General features: G+C 35.0%; 1 protein-coding gene across 4 annotated transcripts; it reads left to right on the top strand.

The window, feature by feature from the left end:
- Positions 1-5,520: 5,520 nt before the first annotated feature.
- LOC114308338 (uncharacterized) lies at positions 5,521-8,627 on the top strand. 4 transcript variants are annotated; one of them, XM_082883171.1, is made up of 5 exons: positions 5,543-5,912; positions 6,365-6,447; positions 6,533-6,622; positions 7,032-7,134; positions 8,333-8,594. In XM_082883171.1, the coding sequence occupies exons 1-4, from the start codon at positions 5,767-5,769 to the stop codon at positions 7,127-7,129; spliced, it is 417 nt and encodes a 138-aa protein (XP_082739297.1). In that variant the 5' UTR covers positions 5,543-5,766; the 3' UTR covers positions 7,130-7,134; positions 8,333-8,594. The 4 variants fall into 4 exon arrangements, 3 of the variants coding, with proteins under 3 accessions (XP_082739297.1, XP_082739296.1, XP_082739298.1); XM_082883170.1 differs by having other exon boundaries at positions 5,544-5,912; positions 7,032-7,109; XM_082883172.1 differs by lacking the exon at positions 6,533-6,622 and having other exon boundaries at positions 5,544-5,912; positions 7,032-7,109.
- The last annotated feature ends 482 nt before the right edge of the window (positions 8,628-9,109 follow it).

Below are 9,109 nucleotides of genomic sequence, written 5' to 3'. Positions count from 1 at the left end.
AAGTTTCGACTCATCTGCATGGCAATTTTGACTATCACACAATTAATATGGGTATGGTTAAAATAAACCGAGTATATATAACATTTCACTATGTGAAATGATGAATAAAATTTGGAGACACTTATCAATCCTTCCTATTATTTATCATTGTAAATTTATTCATAAAAGCAAGAGAGACTGATAAATTTATCACTTTATTAATAGGACTTAATGGGTAATAAGTCCTAAAAATAGAACCTATTGATAATTTATCCTAAAATGTAATTAGCCAGCTAACACAAAAAAAAGGCTACAATGTGCACTTAAAAAAAGGTGCATATAGTATGCACCTTATACAAAAATATATATATATATATATATATATTTAAAAAAATGTGCATATAGTATGCACCTTATACAAAAATATATATATATATATATATATATATTGCTCCTTACAAAAATTATAATTTTACCACAAAAAGTACAAATTTTTGTTATTCATAACTTTAAGAGGTGTATACCATAACTACATCATACATAACTTTCATCATAAAAATCGTAACTTTTCCTATGGTATGCAAATGCACATTGTAGCATTTCTCTAACTGATATTGAAGCACAATACTTTGATTTAGATTGGTTTGTTAACACCATTCTCCAAAAATAGAAAGAAGGAAGCAATAAATAAATAAATAAAATTTGACAATTTTTTTGTTCTAGGGAAAAATTCATTTTACCCTTTGTGGTATGCGCTCGGAGAACTTTACTTCCTATAGTTCAAATATAAGCAGAGAGGCCCCCTTTGGTCTTGGACTGAATTGCAACTGTTAAGTTTTCTGTTTAAATTGACAGAAGATGACTACACTTGCCAATTTCAAGAGTGGGCGAACAAGATTTTTGAAATTAAATGAGTAAATTACACTTACCTCCCCTGGGGTTTTTGAAAAATATAGGGACCTCCCTAATGGTTTCAATAATTACAGAAACCTCTCATACTTTAACTTACAATATCAAGATTTCCTATTTTTTGATTGCCTTTCACACAACTAACAAAAGCTGCTGATGTCATCAAAAATAAATACTGAAATGCCCATAATACCCTCAAGTGTCTTATACAAGGACTCCCATGAGCTGGTTATATGAGATGAAACCCAATCTATTCTCTTTCACAACCTCTCACAATTTGCCTTTCTCTTCTTCCTCCTCTCTTCCACCCTCTCCAATCGCTGATTAAGGCTCCCCCACCAACTATCGAAGACCTCCAACCTCGTCGCCACCATCGACGACCAATACCCAGACCCAAGCCTAGACCCAAAAAATCAAGCACTTCTCTCAATTTTGCATCCTCCCTATTTCACAAAGCTAACAACTTCAACCAAACAACAAAGTTAACAATAAACTCAACCAAAAGTAAACAAAGCTAACAACTTCATACCAAACAACAACAATCAAACTCACCAACAACAACAACCACAACAATCTTTACAATCCTCATTTCTTAAAACCCTCAAAAAAAATTAAAAGAAAAAGAAAAAGTAAAAGAAAGTAGAGCTAAAAAAATTGATATATATATATATATATAGCCACCATCTTAAAACTCTAAAAAATTAGAGAACAAAATGAATGAAACCTAGTACGAATGAAACCCAATTAATCAACAAAATTGAACAAGTTTCACCAAAATGAATGAAACCCATTATGAAAAACTTTCAAGCCACCAGACAAAGTGCAAATCAAGATCAATCAAAGCAGAAAATTAAAAAATAAAATAAAATAAAATAAACTTTACAGAACCAAATCACCTCAAGGTGTTTTGCAATTTGGGTTGTCTGGTTTCAATTTGGGTTTGGTTTTGAAGACTTTGGAGTAGTGATTTGGTCTCAATTTGGGTTGTCCATTGCCGGACCTTATTTTCTACACGCGTTTGCGGTCGCTAGATCTGGTTCGTAGATCACGATTAATTGGTTGTTGATGGCGATGGCGATTGTGAATGTTATGACGGGGTGCTGAAGGGCTGGGGAAGGCGAGACTAGTGGCTAAGGATTCAAGAGACGATCGACATTTGACTGGAAATAGGATACTTGATGATCTCTCTCTCTCTCTCTCTCTCTCTCTCTCTCTCTCTCCTGCTCTCTCTCTTTTCGTGCTTCTTCTTCCTTCTACATGTGTTTTTTTTTTTTTGCAAAGAGTTGCTCTTTATCTTCTTTCGTCGGAAGGCAAAGAGAGAAAATAGTACCATTGCAAGAGAGAGAGGAAGGGAGGAAGGAAGGGAGAGAGAGAGAGAGAGAGAGAGAGAGGGTGCTAGCAATGAGAGAGAAAAGGCCAGAGGACACCTCTGAGATCGGCATCGTAGTGGGTCTGGTGATTCTACCTTCGGTATTTGTCTCTCTCTCTCTCTCTCTCTCTCTCTCTGACATTGTTGTCTCACTATATTTCTTCTCGTGGGTTTGGTGTCTCGAATTTTGTACTTGTTAGGATATAGTAGTGTATACAATTGGGGCAATGGAGAGTTGTGGTGGTTGGAGGTGGTGAAGCTGTAGGTTGGTGGCAATGGAGAGTCGAAAAAGGTAGAGGGAGAAGGTAGAAGTTGGGTGTAATGGAGGGGAAACACAAAGGTAGAGGAGATGAAGATGGGTAATTATCCAATAGAATGAGATGCATGAGAAGGTTGTATGAGGAACTGAACAAAGGGCCATTTTGTCTTTTTACATTCAAATGAAGGGGAAATATGGTCATTTTGTATAGACAAGTAACATTGTTTGTGCAAAATTAATGGAATAAGAGAATCTTGATATTGTCAGTTAAATTAGGAAAAGTTTCTATAATTATTGAAATCATAAGGAAAGTGCCTTTCTTTGTCAGAAACCTCAGGGGAAATGTAATTTATCCAAATTAAATTGAAAACAAAATGTAAAAGGTCATTTTTACCCTTATCTTCATAATTCATTCATCTTCATCATCATCTAGCTTCAGCAATACTATGCTCTCTCTCTCTCTCTCTCTCTCTCTCTCTCCTCCTCCTCCTCCTCCTCACTTTCTCCCTCTACCTACTAATCTGCTAAAATATTAACAGTGCAATGGTCAAACTAAATTCAGGAATTCAAGCCAAAATATCATCCAGAATACGACAATTAGATCTGAAACTTTGCAATCATAACCACTTGGATACAAAAATATACATGTAATTTACATAAATAGTTATAGAAATTTTCAAACCTTTGTTGTTTGAGATTAAAGGAGGAACAACGGCGATGGTTGGAAAGGAAAGAAGGGGTTGTAATGGTGGTCGGAAAAGGGAGGTGAGACCAGATGGCGGTGGTGATGGTGATGGGAAAAAGAGAGATGAGTGCCAAGGGTTGCGGTTGTGGCGACATGGTTTCTTGATCACGATGAGCTCGCTGGTGAAGCTCCACTTTCTTCTCTCTCTTCCTCATCTCTGTAACATGTTCTGGGATTTTCCTTTCTTTTTTTTTTCTTTTTAAAATTGAAACAACTTCATTTTTATCAAAGAGGGGAAGAAATTATAATAAGTACACAAAAGAAGAAGAAAAGTCAGAAGGGTATTATGGTTATTTCAAGTTTTCTATTAATAGAGTTTGTATTGCAATTTAGTCCAAAATTACAAGGGGTATCTCTATTTATATTTGAATTATAGGGGGTAAAGTGGTCCGAGCTCATACCACAGGAGATAAAGTGAATTTTGTCCTTTATTTTAAATATAGTCTATTTTATGGAATGGTTTTAAACTATTTATTAAGCTCATGGAACAACTTAAAATAAGAGGGCTGCTATTAGCACATTCCTTTCTTCTTTAGACCCCCCACTTCTTTGAACCCCTACCCAACTAAGTGAGATCCCTTTATTTTCTCTTTGAATACCCACCTTAATTCCAATTATACCCTCTCTGTAACTCACCTTCCAAACCCAACCATTGCCAGCTCTGGCCACAACCTCCACCGTCGGCGCCACTTTCCGGTCAACCCCAATCTAGAGCCACTCTTCGGTCAACTCCACTACAACCCCCATAGTCAACCACCCCTAGTAGCTTCAAACAACCTCAATCCAGAGCCACTGTTACAAGCCACCATCGCGAGCCTCTCTCTCTCTCTCTCTCTCTCTCTCTCTCTCTCTCTCTCTCTCTCTCTCTCCATCATCGCCTAGCCACCATCATCGGTCACTGCACATCCTAACACAAATCATGACAGTGGCGAAGAGGACCAGGGTTTGAGTCCATAGATCGCGATGGCAGCTAGGGTTTGAGGTCACAGATCGCGACGGCGGCTGGCTTGAGATCTCAGATCGCGCCGTCAATAGAGGTGGCTAGGGTTTGAGGTCTCAGATTGTGATAGCGACAGTGGCAAAAGAAATTAGGGTTACGATTAGGGCATTAGTGCTGCCAGCGGCGTATAGAGGTGGTCGATGGGGTTGAGAGGGGTTAGGGTTAGGGGTTGGGAAGATTAGAGATGAGGATACAAATGGAATTTCATATTTGGACAAAATTGGAATTTAAAAAAAAATGAAAGAAGTGGGGGTTCTAAGAAGAAAGGTAGGGATAAATAGTTGCTCTCTAAAATGAATCTGTAAAAGATTTTATGACCATAGAAAGAGAACAATTTATGGCATGTTGGCTACAAAACCATCGAAAAAGAACTCTTTATGGCTTGTTTGCCAAACCTTTTGTATCCAACTTTTTTGCTTTTGCCAAAGCGGCAGAAAAAGTACTTCATGTTGTTTTTATTTTTAAAAACACCAACTTTCAAAAAGAATAACAAAAAAAATAATAAATTAAATAAAAATGATGCAAATGATTTATCAATCCTGCTAATGATAGATTTAAAGGTTGTTAATAGGAAGCATATAATGTTAAAATATTTATAATTATATTATACTTTTTCCATATTTTATAATATTTTAATATTTTTGTTTTTCTTAACATATTTCAATATAATTTTAGAAAAATCCTTAATAAATCCATATTCCCAATTGTATGTGTCATTGAGGATACATGGTGATTCTTTTTCGGACAACAGGATCAATTTATTGAATTTGGTCAAAAGTCCACTACAAGAAAATGCATTTTCGGCGACCATTTTTGGTGACTAAAAAAAATTTAGTCGCCAAAAGTTACAGAATTGGCTACCAAAAATAATATTAGTCGGCAAAAGTCAAATATTTAGCTACTAATTTTTTTTAGTCGGGGAATATTAATTATTGGCGACTAAAAAAAATTTAGTAGCTAAACATATTATAATTGGCGACTAAAAAAAATTTTAGTAGCTAAAAATATCACAATTGGTGCCTAAAAAAATTTTAGTAGCTGTATAGCTTGTTTTAGCTACTAAAATTGTTTAGTAGTCGAATGAAAAGAAAAAAATTATTTTTTATCTTTGGCAACCAAAAGTTTGGTCGCCAAAAGTATATTTATAGCGACAAAAGAATATTTTAGTCGCCAAAAGGCTAAAATATTTGGAGGGCGATTTCAAATTTCAGACATATTAAAAAAATTTACAATTAGCGACTAAAATATTTAGTCGCGAATTATTATTAATTATATATGTATTTTGTTTTCCCCTATCACCTCTCTGTCTCTAGCGAGAAGAGAGACCTACCGTCTTCTCACTTCTCTCATTGACCTCCAATTCCACCCACCAATGGCGCGGCCACGGCCACAGGTCGCCACCACCACTGCCATCTTGATCCTATTTCCCATGGCCGAGGTCGTTTCCTCTGGCGAAGCAACCACCATCGTCCTCCGACCACCACGGCAGCAGCAACCGCCACACCATGTTCCTCTCCCTCTTTCTCTCTCCTCCTCCTAGCAGCTCTTCCGGCAACTCCTCCTCTCCCTCCGTCCGCTGCCAGATTCAGGGATCCAACCCTCTCCACCCTAATGCTCACATGCCCCTCTATGACGATCTCCTTCTCAACGGGTAATAAATCTTCACATCTTCTCCGATCTCTTTCATATGTAATTCGATGGAATTGAAAATTGGTGTTGTTGCAGTTCCCTGCTCTACATGTGAACAGTGTACTTCTCCGATCTTTTTGATTTATGCTCACCAAGTGTATGTAAAAATGTCATAGAGAGGTTTTGAGGACTGGTTTGTTGATTTATGTTCCTTCTATAGATGTGTGCTCTGCACTGTCACTTAATTTTAATGAAGTTAGTTAACTGAAATTGAAAATTAGAGAGAGAAAATGAAGATGAAGAAAAAAAAAAAAGATATTACATTCGATTGTTGATTCATCTGCTTAACTATCAGTGTATATTTAATTTTTGAATTGTAGAATTATTTGGGTTGCACAGTCGCACCAGCTCTGCATGTCTGTACATTTATGAAACACCGCATATTTATGGATTCACGTGGTGTTTTTTCCTTAGGTTTGCTACTTTGTTGCATGAGTGTCTGAATTTGATCAAGAAGGGGTCTGCTAAGGAGATAGCTTTAACAGCTCATGCCATTGGTAACTCTTTGACCCTTGTTTTACTCATTTTGTTTTATTCATTTTGTTTGATTTGGAGTAGTGTTTGAGATATGTTTTTTTGTAGGATTGCTGGCTCTGACCACTGATCCTGGGGAAAGAGCTCAGGAAATATTGGAAGAATCAGTTCCTCCTATTTCACAAGCTCTCATGTCAAGTTGAGATGCCTAGATATGCAATGTTGTCGATTTAGATCTTGATTCAAACTTTGGTTGATTAGATGGTAGTTGTCTTTGAAATCTATTCTGCAAAAACTAATGCTGCTACTCTTATCAGGTAGTGGCCACTAAACCTTTACCAGGTTTAAACCAGTTTTATTTGAAACCGTTTTAATTTTTTTAAAATATATGTTTAACCAATCAAACAATGTGCTAGTTATTATGCTTTGCCCATTGCCAACTTGGGTTTTCTATGCGGAAGGCTTGAAGTGGTTTCTATTTGGGACAATGTTGGGACCTAATTCCTTGTTAATTTGTGTTGCTGGGGATTTTGTATTAGTCTATTCTTTCTTTGAATCTATGGACCTTTCTTTGTTCCCCTTTTAAAGTCATTCACTCTTTGTACAGAGATTGTACGAGTCACCAAACTCGGTCGTCAACAAGGCGAGGACACAATATCGGAACAAGCAGCGAATGTTTTCGCAGGTAGTTTATTATTACAATAAAAATAGTACTCAGCTCATCTTTAACTCCTTAATGAACTATCAGAATGAACTACCATCATGCCATTTAACTCCTTAATTTGTTTATATTGGTTAAAATGATTATTTTATTTTTTTTAGGCATTTTAAAGAATAGAATAGCATATAGGTCATCTTTGTTTGAGAGTATATGGTCTGAGGATTGGAATAATAATATAATAAAATACTTAATTTCATGTTTGGTTAAGAATCCACCCAAACATGGCATCCCTCATATAGAGAATTATTGAATACTAAGAGAGTGAGATACAAAAAGGTCATGTTCAGACTGAAGCAAAATTACTTCATTTTAGAATATGTTGTTTTAGTGTCATTTTACTTCCATTTTCACTCGAACAGCTGCATTATAGTTTTTGCTAATATGCCTTGTGTTAATAAAAAGCAATAGAAAATCATGAGAAAGAAACTGAACTCCATTAAAAAGGGTCGCAGTTGCCTTAACATCTTTGTAGAATTCTTACCATATGCAACTAAATCCTCCAAAAATGCACAATTTAAGCCACCAAATTTTTAAGCTCATGTTTTCGCAAATTGTACGAGTCATAATTTTTTTTTTTTGTCCGACTTTGTTTTGATTTAGAGAAAGTGATGTAAAAGTGGGGGCAAGGACTAAGCCAGTATATTGGCCATGATCAGGCTTTAATAAATTGGTGATACTTCGAAGTAAACTAGTATCACTTACTCAATTTTTTATTTTATTTTTTGCTTACTTGCAAGCACCTTAAGCTACCATTTCAATATTCATTCTATTTATGCTCTATTCAGTTCATTGGGATGAGATAGAATGGAATAGAATGATTATTCCTTAATCTTCCTTACGGAATGATCATTCCATTACATTGGTATATGATGTTCTATTTACAACGTATTTTTCACTATTTTTGTTTGTCAACCAAACATGAGAATAAATATTTTGATGTAATGATCATTTCATTCTATTTCATCTAGTGAACCAAACACTATCTTAGGTGACCTTTCTAACTCTGGCCATTTAGACTAAATTTAAATTAGTGATCATATTTTATAATGGTGGATCTCGATAATGTGCTATAGCAATCCATGGTTATTAAGGCAAGGTTGAATCCCTTGAGTTTTTGGATTGTTTAATTATCTATACTTATTTGCTAAATGCTTCTGCTGATTGGGAGGTTGATTATTATTTTGCAGTTGGTGTCTTCAGAAAGAAAGGTACCAAACTATATGAAGCAAGCTTGAAGGATGAGAAGCCTTTAGATCAATGGCTTCATTTAGATCAATGGCTTCATTGTTAAATTAAGCAAGTCTTTTAGTAAATAAATCTAATTTTCCCATCATGTTTACACCTTCAAAATATTCTGTAAATGACATTTGATGTAGAATTTTGTATACAGAGGACATCTTTTTTGTATGATTCTCTGTTTGTATGGAATTATTATTTTGGGTTGGATTATATTTGATTTGTATAGAATTTGATGTTAAAAGACCAAATTTTTGTGTGGTTGAAACGAAATAGAAATAGATATATATATTATTTTATTTATATACAGAGTGGAGGTTGCACGAAATAAATACAGGTTGTGGAGAAATTAATTATAATAAGAAAAATACTAAATAAATTTTTTGGCAACTAAATGTTTAGTAGCCAAAAAAAAAAAAAAAAATTGAATTTGTTAGTGACTAACCAATTGGTAGCCAAAAAGGAAATCAATATTTTTAGCCACTAAATATTTGGTAGCCAGAAATAAATGAGACTTTCAGCGACCAAATGGTTAGTAGCAAAAAATAAAATAAAATGAAAAATAATTTTTTTGGCGACTAAATTCTTTAGTCCCTAAATGTAGTAATATTGTGACTAAAACTTATCTACGACTAAAAGTTTTAGTTGCTGAAAATTAAATTAATTTTATTTGAACACTTTTGGCGACTAAATATTTAGTCGCCAAAATATCACCTTCCCCGACTACT

Source organism: Camellia sinensis, chromosome 8 (assembly GCF_055761805.1).
Source record: "Camellia sinensis isolate YWXY chromosome 8, ASM5576180v1, whole genome shotgun sequence".
Lineage (NCBI taxonomy): Eukaryota > Viridiplantae > Streptophyta > Magnoliopsida > Ericales > Theaceae > Camellia > Camellia sinensis.
This window is presented reverse-complemented; position numbering and strand designations above follow the sequence as displayed.

Coding starts and splice junctions, on each gene's coding strand:
- LOC114308338 (XM_082883170.1), top strand. CDS start 5,767: ATGTTCCTCTCCCTCTTTCTCTCTCCTCCTCCTAGCAGCTCTTCCGGC. Junction 5,913..6,364: donor GACGATCTCCTTCTCAACGG/GTAATAAATCTT, acceptor TTTTTTCCTTAG/GTTTGCTACTTTGTTGCATG. Junction 6,623..7,031: donor TTCACAAGCTCTCATGTCAA/GTTGAGATGCCT, acceptor CTCTTTGTACAG/AGATTGTACGAGTCACCAAA.